Genomic DNA, 12,877 nt, shown 5'->3' with positions numbered 1-12,877 from the left:
ATATAAAGGTATAACCCTTTAGATATATACGTTTTTATATACGTGTGTTACATGTGTCTCTGTATTTGTGATGGAAACGACTTTTCTCTTATATTGACGATATTTTTATGTTAGTACCAGTAAGATCCCTCTGGATGACACTTTTATCAGAGTCTCTTGTTGTGTAGATAAAATTTCAGCAGTGAGCTTTAGAGAATTTTCTTAAATCTAAATAACACGAGAGTGTTACGGTTTTCTAATGATCCTTCAACTATTCCTACTACTGTGTTATTAACTAGTGGTAGCACCTTGATAAGGAGTCTAGAGTTTTAGGAGTTATCCTGGAATCGTCACATACATTTGATGCACAGGTTAATAGACTGTGCAAACGAACATTCTATCACACATGATTAGGTCTTACTTCTTTGAACCACATTCCGCCAGTGTCGTTATGCTCATATTAGCCCTCACCACAAGTCACTTCACTGGCTTCCTATCCGTTTCCGCATACAGTTCAAACTCCTCTTACTGACCTATAAGTGCATTCACTCTGCAGCTCCTCAGTACCTCTCCACTCTCATCTCTCCCTACATTCCTCCCCGGGAACTCCGTTCACTGGGTAAATCTCTCTTATCTGCACCCTTCTTCTCCACCGCTAACGCCAGACTCCATTCCTTTTATCTTGCTGCACCATATGCCTGGAATAGACTTCCTGAGCCAGTACGTCAAGCTCCATCTGTGGCCGTCTTCAAATCTAAGCAAAAAGCCCGCCGTTTTGATGCTGCTTTTTAACTCCTAACCCTTATTCACTTGTTCAGAACCCTTATTTTATCATCCTCACTTTAATATTCCCTTATCTCTTGTTTGTCCTGTTTGTCTGTCCTAATTAGATTGTAAGTTCTGTTGAGCAGGGACTGTCTTTTCATGTTCAAGTGTACAGCGCTGCGTACGTCTAGTAGCACTAGTGGTTCACTTGTCACACAACCATTTTTTTTTACTAAAGACAGCCTTTTACCCGCTGCTGTAAAAGGGGGCCTCAGAGTGCATCAAAACAATGTGCTGGACGCCAGCGTAGGCACTCCTTACCGCAGCTTTGTAAAAGGACCCCTATATGTGGAATTGAATACTAAACTTTTACATAAAATACAACTGATTCAAAATACAGTAGTATGTTTAGTTTTTCATTTGAAGTACGGTAGTATCTATTGGTATGTTAAACGACCTCATTGGCTTCCCCCTGAAGCATGCATTATTTTCAAAAGTTTGTATAATTTTCCAAGTATTATACTTCTCAGTTGTTGGTACAATGTTTTCTCTTTGTTGTTTCTTCTCGGTATGTGATAAGTTGTTATTAAATTACCACATTTAGAGGTTTGTGGTTTAAATATCATATGATGGCAATGTTCTCATTTCATGCTACTTCAATTAGAATGCTCTTCCTTTGCGTATTAGATCTATGACGAATTATATGCAATTATGCAGAGTTTAAAGCATTTGTTTGATAATTTTTTTTAGATGATTCTCTTGTACTATGAGATTCCTTTTGTAAACTGCCTTGAATCTCAAACTGGGATTAGAGTATTTTATATATATACAGTGCACTCCATTTAAGTGCACGTCGGATAAGCTCATGCTCTGTTTAACTGCATGCCAACTTTGGTCCCATTTTTGGCGCCATCAATTCTATGGGGACAAACTTCAGTTTAGCGCACCACTGATAAGTGCAAGATTCGCTTATATGCATGGTTTAAGACTGCTCCTCTGCAGGAAAGACTCCGCATGAGCGCACGCACGAAATATGGAAGCCGACTGGCGCGTGACAAAGGGGCAGTAAATTTGAAATCTCATTGGTTAACTGCCGCAGGCAGAAGCGAAAGATGTGTTAGAGTGTACACTGGAGTCGTCGTCATCACGCAACTGTAAGACTTTAACACCGGCTGAACGAATAGAAGTTCTTAAAAAATTAGAAAACAAACAAAGTCAAGCATCTATTGCTAAAGAATATGGTGTCACTCCCAGTCAAATTTCATGTATCTTGAAGCAGAAAGACCAGCTTCTGGAAGACTGGCAAAAAAATACAAATCCACACCAGAAACGAAAATGGGCGGGAAAAGCTGAGGTAGAAGATGCTCTTCTTCGTGGTTTTCTCAAGTCAGGAGCAGACAGTTTCCTGTCAGTGGTCCACTGCTTATGGAGAAAGCTAATCAGCTAGCTGAAAGTCTTGGACTAACTGAATTCAAAGCCACCGTTGGATGGTTGGAAAGATGGAAGGAGAGGAGCAACATAAAATTCAAGAAATAGCATGGTGATGACTTTGGTGCTGAAAATTGGGTTGTTTCAGTTCTTCCTACCATCTTGAACGAGTTTGCACCTCTTGCAGTGGCGTACCAAGGGGGGGGGGCGGTCCGCCCCAGGTGCACGCCGCTGAGGGGGTACCGCGCGCCTGTCGGCTCTTCGTTTTCATGTTCCGGGGCAGAGGGAGCATGAAAACGAAGAGCCAACAGGCGCGCGGCACCCCCCCCCCCCAGCGGCGTGCACCCTGGGGTTTCTTTCACCGGGAGGGTCGCGCTACACCCGGGGGGGTTATTTCGCCGGGGGGGGCGCTGTTCTGGGGGGGGGCACTGCACCCGGGGGGCGGGGCGCATCAGCGATCTGCCCCGGGTGTCAGCGCCCCTAGGAACACCACTGACCTCGTGACATTTTCAATGCTGACGAAAACGGTCTCTACTGGCGAGCGATTCCTGATGGAACACTTGCATTCAAACAAGCCAAAACTACAGGAAGTAAAACGTCGAAGGACCGACTGACGGTCCTCCTTTGTTGCAATATGGATGAGAGTGAGAAGTTGGAACCACTCATCATTTGAAAGAGCATACAGCCCCGTTGCTTCAAGAATGTTAAGCGACTTCCTGTGTCATACAAGGCTAACGCAAATTCATGGATGACTGGGGAAATTTGGAAGCAGTGGCTAAAGAAGTTAGACACTAGAATGCGGGCACAAAAGCATCAGATTTTGTTGCTTTGTGATAATTGTGCTGCACACAGTGATGATGTCAGGCTGTCTAACGTCAAGGTGGTCTTCCTGCCACCAAACAGCACCTTTCTGATCCAACCTATGGATCAGGGCATAATAGCCAATTTCAAACAACATTATAGGGCTCTTGTGCTGCGTCGTCTGATGGACCGTTATGGATGACCAGACTGGCAAGGATAACGTGCTGTTGAACTGGCTCGTAATCTATCACTGTTGGATTCCCTACATATGCAGAAAGAAGCCTGGAATCATGTTACACAGGCAACCATTGTGAACTGCTACAAGCGGCCAAGCTTTGTTAGGGATGTGGAGAGGGCCAAAACAGATGCAGCTGTTGCAACGCGTCAGATGAACAGCTATTGACATCCCAGCCGGTGTCACTGAAGAGGAGTTTCATCACTACGTAGCTGTTGATTACGATCTACAAACAGCTGACAGCACTGATGTCCAGATATGCGCCTACACGCAGGCAACGGCTAATGATGAAACAAATGATGAAATGAGCAGCGAGGCCCATTCTGACGAAATTCAACAACCTCCTGTCACTTTTGCAAGAGCGCAGTGCACGCTCGACGCTCCAGTTAACTGCATGCATTTCTTTGGTCCCAGACCCTTGCACTTAAGCGGATTGCACTGTATATATATTTATGTCAGTGTTTATTTTATATATTTATTTATTTAACTGTATATCCCTACTTATGCAAATTCTATAAAAAGGCTGTGCAAGTTTTTTGAGCTGTTTTTCAGCATCTTTTCCGTTTGCTTTTGTTTATTTCAGGCCAATGTTGTTTGCTCTGAGTAAGGTTGCAGGAACGAATCCCCCCCCCCCCCCCCACCCCGTGGTTTCGAGCTAAATCTGCCTCGAGAATAGATTTGCCACGCAGTCTCCGACAGACGCACATCCGTCCGCATTACACGTCTATGTACACAACTATCATATATGCGCTTCACACTCGCGATCCATCCCGGATCCCCCTTATGACGTCATAACCCCTTATTCGTCCATTATTCTACTGTTATTACGTGAAGTCTTCTATTCACTTTCCCGCCTTTTCCCAGTTTCCCGCTCGGCGCCCCACACGCCTCAGCCGCCACAGTCTCTCGACTAGTTTCCTAGCAACTGTTACTCGCCCGCCCTCTCCCTCAACGTATTGCGTCACCACGGCGGGCAACAGCCGGTTGGGCAATCGTTCTGATTTTGATTGATGGCTTTTTCTTAGCTTTAGCGTTTTCAGACTCGTGGGCGTGGTCGTCGAAGAAGGACGGTGCGATTGGTCGGCACCTCTGCACAGGCGCACTCGACGAGGCCCCGCCCCTCCTGCTCCTATAAACGTCCCCCTTTAAAATGGACGTCACAGCGGGGCGGAAGTGGAATGTGGGGTGAGGGTGCGCTTGCGCAGACGATGAGCTCGGTGGCAATGTCCTTGCTGCCGTTGTAAGGTTAGCCTTGTATTTTTGTTTAGTTGTTTTCGTGGATCTTGGTGTTTGCTCAGTAGTGCACGTTTCCTGTCCGTCGTTTTTCGCACTGTGCTTCTTTTTCCTCTGTACAAGGGGCCTTTCTTAGCTTGTTGCATGCATGCATGCTCTGTCTGCAGGACTGGGTGGATCAAGGGATCCAGGCTCTCGCCTTTCGCTGCATTTCACTGCTTGGAGTTTTTGGACCCTCAGTAAATTGCACCCAAAAATCGGCGTGGAAAAAATTATGCTGCGAGCGCTATTCTATAAAGCAGACATTCCCAACCCAGTCCTCGGGGCACACCTTGTCCCATAGGGGTTTTATGATATCCACAATGAATTCACATGAGAAAGATTTGCATGCACTGCCTCAGTTGCATGCAAATCTAACTCATTAATATTCATTCTGGATATCCTGAAAACCAGATGGGACTAGGTGTGCCCCGAGGACTGGGTTGAGAATGGCTTAAAAAGGTATGCACGCTATAAAACAGCACCTAATCTGCGCTTAACTTAAAGAACCTGCATTTATGCCTGCTGAAAACCGGATGTAAATTTCTGGTTTCTAAATTAGGTACTGCTCAGGAGTATTCTGTAAAAAAAAAATGGACGTAACTCCCCGAATCAAGCCCCCTTGAAATTACACACTATAAGAGTTAAGCGCACATTCTTATAGAATACGATGTGCATGTAACTCCCAATTAATGCCAATAATTAATTGTTAGCAGCAATTATTGGCACTGAGTTTTTCATTAATTAAGTTGCGCATGCAAATCATCTATGTGTTCTGATTTGTACGTGCAATTTTAGTCACTAGAATCCAGTATTATGTGTGCAGGCCGTTGAGCTTTGAGCATGTGCTTGCATGATTTTTATTTTATCTCTAAAAGTATTTCTCTCTCTCTCTTTCTCATGTGATCAAAGTTATGTAATAGATGTTATGATTCACAGAGCGGTGCCAGTGCAATTCACTGCTGCTCCTCTGCACCCTGCTGTTATAGTAAAGAAACTCCCACACACACCACTGTGCCAGGGCACATCACCAGAGCCCTCGACTGTTCCAGCACTTGAGTTGAAATATACACAGAACTTGCACTCAAAGCACAGTTCTGCCAGTGCACATTACTGCTGCCCAGCAGCAACTCCTGCACTTGTCTGGACACCTCTTTCTTGACAGATATGTGAACGCTGTTTTCGTCAGGGTCTTATTAAACAGCTAATTCCACCAGAGTAGCATCTCCCTCCCCTCTATCCTATTGTTGCTGTTCTGTTTTTGTTATCCATATCAACAACTTGTCTTGCATTCCTCACAGTGCTGCACCAGGAATAAAAGCATGCTTTGTGGAGCTTTTGCTGCTTTCAGGGCAGGGGTAGGGGTCTCTGTGGTCCCTACCCGCTCCCTGCGCTCGCTGCCTGAGAAGATAGCAGAATACCGGAAAATGTGGAAGCCTACAGAGCCCCGTAACTGGACTGTGCAGTACCAGGAGAAATACATCCCTTTCTCCAAGGAACAGCTCATCAAGAATCTGTTGAAGGTGTGGTGGGAGTGGGGACAAGAAAAGATGGGGGGGGGGGCGTAGGGGACACTTCTCACTGTCATTTCAACTGCCTCTGCTGTGTAATCCTGAGCATCTGAAAAGAAGTAGAAGAGCAAAAAGAGGGAGATTTAGTTCCAAGGAGAGGAAGGGAGACTGATCTTAGCAAAACAGCTTTGAGAGTTATTCTTGGAGAGAGGCTTTATTCCTGTTCTCCAGCCCTCTCCCTCTCAAGCAAGGAAACTAGCGTCACTTGGTGATGCTTATGGAGAGAGAGAATGGAGAGGGCTTGAAACGTACATGGGAAAGGGAGGGGTGCAATTTTTAAAAGATTCAGCATGCAAAATGAACCTAGTGTTGGTTTAACTGTTAACTTTCACCACTCCCATGTACAGGATTTCCACTCATCCAGTGAGACGCAGCGCTGTGCTTTCCTGACCTTCGCAGAGCGACTGGACACCTCCCTCCTACAGCCCTACCATGCTACCCTAGAACAGTTGCAGGTGAGCAAGGAACCCTTCCCCACCACCAGCACAATACATTCCCATTGTGCCTGAGCCACGTCTGCTCTCCGAGGCCCTCTTATCCTACCAAGAGTTGTCTCACACATATTGTAGGGGTTTCCAAACTCATTTTCTTTTTTTTGTTAAATTGATATTTTATTTACCACTGGTCAAGTACAAAGCAACATTAGAAAGGTGAGAAATGTCTTTATCTGCCTCAGCCCATATTTCTGAATACATTCTTGTTATTCGTGAAACCTGACGTCTCACTAACAGCCACAGATGGTAAGTAAAATAGGAGATGCCAACCAAATCTAGACTGCGCCAGCGAGCGAAAAAAGATGGGAATTATCTTCTACTGACATGTTGATAGCAGGATCTTTTAGGGTGATATTGGGGGGTGCATTACTCCTCGGAACACTTCCATATAAATTCTCAGTTGGACAGTCTCTCCCAACAGTCTTTCCATCAGAAAACGTTGTGCCTGTGTGTTAAACCAGGATTCCATGTCCGATAGGGTGGGGTTTATCCCAAGCAGATGTTATCTCGCACCCCACTGTGACCAGGCAGCATGAAACTGTTCTACACCAGGTCCTCGCAGAGCAAAAACAAAAAAACAAACTGTTTGGTTCCTAGGCCAAATGCACTGTAGTTATATGGTAAATACCTTTCTGGGTGTTGTCCCCAAGAATGAAGCCTATTTCTTTGAAGTGGTTTTTAATTCTGTTTTAGGCCAATTCAGTATTGACCAACATTAAAAGACTAAACTTGTTTCTAGTACTAAACACTGAGATTATGCTGTTCCACTCATTAAAGCTGAACATTGGTAACCAGTCTGACTAATAAAATGTTTGCCATTAATTTACAAAATCCAGGATACTGGCTTTCTATCCCACTTACTTTCCACCAACACATCCTTTCATGTTTTGCACTCAACCCAGCAAAATCTATTAGTTATTCCTTCATTCTATCAAATTGAATTCAGCAATATTCGCTCATCAGTCTTTAGCGTAACTGGACCATCTTATTTATTTTATTTATTTATTTATTTATTACATTTGTACCCCACATTTTTCCATCTATTTGCAGGCTCAATGTGGCTTACATAGTACCGTAAAGGCATTTGCCAATTCGGTTGATAACAAATACAAGGTTATATTGTGGTCAAATGAGGTAGGTGTGAATCGGGGTGTCATGAGGGTCGAACGGAATGAATAATGAAATCGGTTAATCTGTTATCTGTGTTTTGAGCTCTCCTGCCAAATGTTTAAAGCAGGTTTGAAAAAGTTTTTGGAAACTAATGGTTGCCTAACCAGCGTTGCCCTTTTATAAAGTTGCATAATCAAATTGGCAGTACCTCCCAGCTCGTTCATGCACCTGGTGGTAATTGCGAGTTTGGTGCAAACCGAAAACCCGCAGTAGAAAATAATTTTCTACCGCGGGGGCGTTCCTGGCGGTAATTGCCAGTTGGTGCGTGCTGGACAGTTACCGCGTTGGTAACGCATGAGCTGTTACCGCTAACTCGGTGGGTGGTGTTAAGTGCTCAGCCCCCCCCCCCCAAAAAAAAAAAACCCCTCTTTTTCCAGATGCGGTGGAGAAATGGTCCAGTGTGCATCCAATACACGCGCCCACACTACCACAGACCACTTTTTGGTACACCTTTGTAAAAGGGCCCACAAATTAGTTTGAAGGGATGGGGGCAATACCTAGGTCAGCAGTGTGCAGAACTGCGGTGTAATAACTTTATGTCTGTCCTTTCTTTTTTTTATACACTACTGATGATATTTGTAAACCATACAGATGGTTTCTGATCTGTAGTATATCGAGAGGTAATAAACTTGAAACTTAATCTGAAAGCATTCCTGTAAAGTCTAAAAAAAACCTCTAAACACGGTGAGAGAAAAGCCCTAGAAGAGAGGAAGATTATTCCTGAGAAAATGCTGGGTTGTACCTTATTGGAGAGAGGGGGAAATCTTTCCTCAGTTTAAGTATAGATGCTGCTGGACAGAATCCTGTATCTTTAAAGAAAACCTAAAAAAAACAAAAATGAAGTTTATTGCATTTTGGAGTGTTCGAATATATGTAGGTGGAAAAACATCGTACTGACTGATATCTCATTCAAATATTACCCCCTGTCTGCCATTCGATAGTGCCTGAGTACAAGAAAACAATAGTTTACTGATCCAGGGCTGGAATTCAGTGAGAGTAAAAGTGCAGCCCCCTCAAATAATGTCCTAACCATGTTCACAGGTTGCGACAACCTGACTTCAGGTCTGAATGTGAATCGTCCAAAGTTGATGTTTGTACCAACACTTTTTTTCAGATGGGTCCAGGTGTGGTCTCAGAAGCTTATGTCACACAGTAATCTTAAGATTTGAGATTTGTTCCTGAGGCAGTAGGGGATTGAGTGATTGCCCCAGCCAGGCCACATGGAGAGTCAGTGGGAGAAGCTGGTTTTCAACCCTACCTTCTCTGGTTCTTAGCCCTCTGCTCTAACCCCAACAGCTTCACCATCATACATTAACTTGGAAGACTGTATAATCCTGGAGATCCTCTCTCTCAGGAGAACTTCAGGGTTGTTGCTGATCACTGCTGTTTGACGAGTCTCACCTCTTCCTTCCCCTAGGCACTTTACAACCTCATTAACCCGGACAGAGACACGATAGAAGAGCAGTCCCTCTCTGACGCCCAGCGGCTGGCCAGTGAAGAAAAAGTCTTGGACCAGCTGCAGCCCATCTTGGACCAGGCCAACTTCAACCGCCTGTCTGAGGACACGCTGGCCTATGCATTGACCGTGCATCACCCGCAGGATGGTGTCCAGGTGTGAAAGGGTGTCCCACAACCTGTCCCCATGTCTTGAGCTTTAACACAGCAACACAAGCCGTACTTAGAGATAGTCAAGGGATGGAGAGTGGTTCAAGGGGTGCATGCTTCCCTCTGAGCCAGTACTGACCCAGCATTTCGTTGGCCATAGTTAAAACATCCACAGGGATCCCTCTAATCCCATCCCGTTCTCCTCCTTCAGGTCCAAGTAAACATAGATCAGTACGAGTACATGAAGTTCTGGGCCCTTGGTCAGAGGGTTGGGCCCCTCTCGACACAGCTCAGCAGCAGGGCCCCAAAGGGGCTTTACAGTCGGACTTCGAAGACCCCTGTGGAAAGGCAAGAGATCTTGCAACTTTATTCCCCTTTTCCTGAACATCAAGGTGACAAAGTAAGGATTTACTTAATATGTGCTTTCGGTGACAGGGAAAGGCAGCCATTTTGTTCTTGTACACCCACCTCATACACTGTTGACAGATTAAGACTTGATAAGCTCTGTTGTCCGTCCCCTGAACATCCTTCCACACATTTCTCCCCATCTGCTCCTCTCCCCAGCACCCCCATAAGGTTGTGTCACAGCTTTATTCAGACTTCGCTACGCATGGTGTCTATGAACTACAAGCGGGGGCTTTAGTGAAGACGATATGACCGTAGGCGACTTGTATTTCTCTTTCTCTACCCCTCCCCCCTAATCCAGGCCATATTTCCAATCACAGGCGTTACTTCAAGCGAGTGTTCCTGGCAGCTCGGCCTCGGCAGGCCCACATGGTGCTGAAATGTTTCAAGGACATTCCTCTGGAGGGGCTGGAGCAGGTGCTGCCTGTGGTGAAAGTGCGCACCTCCGGTTTCGACCGCACCCTGCTCAACACCATGCTGCTAGTGAGCGGCGGCGTGATCTTTGTGAACGTGGGTATGGTGGTCCTCACCGACCTGAAGGTCGGCACATCCTTCCTGCTCTTCTTTTTCGCCGGGTTCATGGCCTTCCGTGCCTGGAAGGTAAGTGGGGTTGAGGGGAGAGTTCAGAAAGGCAGGAAAAGCCTCTAGTTCCTTAGCGTCCCTCCGGACTGGCCCAGCGAGTGACTGATGCTTCTGAAAAGATTAAAGTTCCTCTGCCTTCTGTGAACTGGCTTACTTAAGCCTGTTTATTTGAGGCAGAGGTCCAAGAGGGTCTCTTGCTGCCTCAAATAAACAGGCTTAAGTAAGCCAGTTCACAGAAGGGAGAGGAATTTTAATCTTTTCAGAAGCATCAGTCACTCGCTGGGCCAGTCCGGAGGGACTAAAGGAAAGCAAATTAGCAGATAAGGTCAAATTTCTAATTCATGGATGCACAATGCGGACTCTTCCAGTGCTGGGCAGTATGGCTGCATTTATTTTCTGGTGGTGGGTTCTTGTTATCCATTCCTTCTCAGGTGCACTGGGAAAATTTGGGAGTGGTCACTCGGGGTCTGCTTCACTCCACCCTGTAAAACAGCTCTGAGCTATAGTGATCCTGGCAGCTCTGGTTGTCAAATAAATCCAGATTCACTTGACAGGGTTGATCTGGTCCTGGGTTTAGCCGTTTGCAAGCGGGGACTTACAGTCTTGCTTTTCTGAAATGCAATGGGGAAAAAAAATCAGAAGCTACAGGACTGGATCAACTTTGTCGAGTGAACCTGGATCCAAGTTGGCAAGTCCACTGGCAGCCTACGTGTCAAACGTGACAAACTGAGCTGGTCTTGCATTTACTCCGCTTAGCACTTTGGGAGGTTGGAGTCTCTCTGAGATTCCTGTTAACAGCGGAACTGTATCTCCCAGCATCGGATGATGCAAATCTTGAGAGCGTGTACATTTATTCTCGGGACTAATTGGCTATTAGGTTGGAAGGGACTGATGGCCAGGTGATTCCTTTTCTCTCTCTCTTTTTCCTGGTAGGTGTTCGCCCAGCGGCGTAAGTCTCACTCCCTAGAACTGGCCCACATGCTGTATTATCGCAGCACCTCAAACAATGCCGAGCTGCTGGGTGCCCTCACCCTGCGGGCACAGGAGGAACATGCCAAGGAGGTGCTCTTGGCACACAGTTTCTTGTCTCGGCATCAGGGCGTGGCAACAGAAGAGGGTGGGGACAACGTATACCCCACAGGTAGGTATCTGGGCAACTTTGTTCCCGGGAAGAAGTGCCGAGAGAGCGGAAACGCCACCCTGGATCAACAGGAGGCGCTCTCGTGAATCTGGGGTGGGAGGAGTCAATGATGGAGCTCCTGAAATCAAAACCTGTGGACCTGACTCTTCTCTGTTTGTGCTGCAGACCCGGAAAGTCTGGCTGAGGTGAAAATGCAAGTAGAGGCCTGGCTGCAGGAAAAATCCGGCCTGGAGATTTCCTTCTCCCTACAGAGAGCTCTTACGAACCTCCAGAGGCTGAACGGACTCTCGGTGGAGAAGGCTACGGAGCCCAAACCGTTTCAAGAGCCGGTGTAGTGCACAGTGGGTCAGAAGACAGCTGAATGTTTGAAACAGTCTACACTGGAGATTGTAAGTGAATCCTGGTGGACCTGTATTTATCAGTACCTTCAACCAAACTCGGCGGCTGGAAAGGGGTTAATCCTGGCCCTGATGTACTGGGAGCCAAAGGGATGTGTATGGACCGAGCTCAGCTACGTGACTGGACATAGGACCCTCTCACAATTTGTGTTGAATTCTCGTACACTCCTGGCCTGGAGGAGGGAGTCTGGATCACCAGCTTCCGTTTCTGTGCCACCTGTCAAACAGCACGGAGAAGTTCAGGCCTTCTTGCCCTTGTTTTCTGTTTCTGCGAAGTATTTTCAGGATGCTTCAGCTGTTGCTGATATTTTGCACAAGGTACTGGAGAGGAGGAGAGGGGGATTAAAACTCCTCCATGCTGATTTTTGTGGATGTATTTCAGGCTTTGTACCACTCCGGATCCTACTTGACTTCTAGAGAAATGTTTAGAAATTGACGATGCTGCATCCCAGTCTTAAAGAAAAGGAATAAACTGTCCCAGAGTGCTGACATATTTGGACTGAGGACTTAAGTACTCCAGTGGCGTCATTTTGAGACGAGCCCTGGCCTCTCCTTGTTGCCACAGGCACTGAGAGACGGAGTGATCTGAGGATAGAGTTACTGATACAGGCCACTACCTCTGGTGTTCTTGGCATGTGCATGCGGTTAATCTGCACGTGATTTTTAAACCCTGGAATTTTTAAAATACTTTTTTTACATAAGAAAATAAGATGCCATTCTGGGTCAGACCAAAGATTCATTGAGCCCAGTATCTTGTTTCTAACAGTGGTCAGTTAAGTCACAAATACCCAGAAAGTCACAAGATTCCCTGCTGCCAACCCCCAGGGATAAGCAGTGGCTTTCCCTTAATAACGGTTTCTGGACTTTTTCTGCCTGCAGTCCGGATTAAGATGGTTCTGTATTCCTTTCTTTCTCATTTTCAACTGCTCTGTCAAATTTTTTAAAGCACGTCTACCCCCATTGCTTCAGGAAATATATTTAATAATATTTCTGCTGCTGTTATGAGTGCAATAAATGATGCCTGTATTGCA

At 45.9% G+C, this 12,877-nt stretch overlaps 3 protein-coding genes across 4 annotated transcripts in view; 2 read left to right on the top strand and 1 right to left on the bottom strand.

Moving 5' to 3' along the window:
- The window catches only part of SYNGR4 (synaptogyrin 4), a 24,278-nt gene extending 20,177 nt beyond the window's left edge, over positions 1–4,101 (bottom strand). The window contains exon 1 of the mRNA XM_030197822.1: positions 4,037–4,101. The gene's annotated coding sequence lies outside the window, so the exon portion shown is untranslated. The remainder of the gene's footprint in view (positions 1–4,036) is intronic.
- Positions 1–12,877, top strand: part of LOC115466521 (sulfotransferase family cytosolic 2B member 1-like) — a 1,032,539-nt gene that overhangs the window by 172,137 nt on the left and 847,525 nt on the right. The gene's annotated exons all lie outside the window — the stretch shown is intronic.
- Positions 1–12,877, top strand: part of TMEM143 (transmembrane protein 143) — a 24,381-nt gene extending 11,504 nt beyond the window's left edge. The window contains exons 1-8 of one of the 2 annotated variants that reach the window (XM_030197783.1): positions 4,372–4,453; positions 5,782–6,003; positions 6,399–6,506; positions 9,133–9,327; positions 9,532–9,668; positions 10,046–10,325; positions 11,241–11,448; positions 11,614–12,877. In XM_030197783.1, the coding sequence (XP_030053643.1) occupies positions 5,803–6,003; positions 6,399–6,506; positions 9,133–9,327; positions 9,532–9,668; positions 10,046–10,325; positions 11,241–11,448; positions 11,614–11,783 (1,299 nt within the window). In that variant the 5' untranslated portion in view covers positions 4,372–4,453; positions 5,782–5,802 and the 3' untranslated portion in view covers positions 11,784–12,877. Of the gene's footprint in view, positions 1–4,371; positions 4,454–5,781; positions 6,004–6,398; positions 6,507–9,132; positions 9,328–9,531; positions 9,669–10,045; positions 10,326–11,240; positions 11,449–11,613 lie in introns of those variants that run through there. The other variant, XM_030197784.1, reaches the window with a different exon arrangement.

Source organism: Microcaecilia unicolor, chromosome 3 (assembly GCF_901765095.1).
Source record: "Microcaecilia unicolor chromosome 3, aMicUni1.1, whole genome shotgun sequence".
In the NCBI taxonomy this organism is placed as follows: Eukaryota; Metazoa; Chordata; class Amphibia; order Gymnophiona; family Siphonopidae; genus Microcaecilia; species Microcaecilia unicolor.
This window is presented reverse-complemented; position numbering and strand designations above follow the sequence as displayed.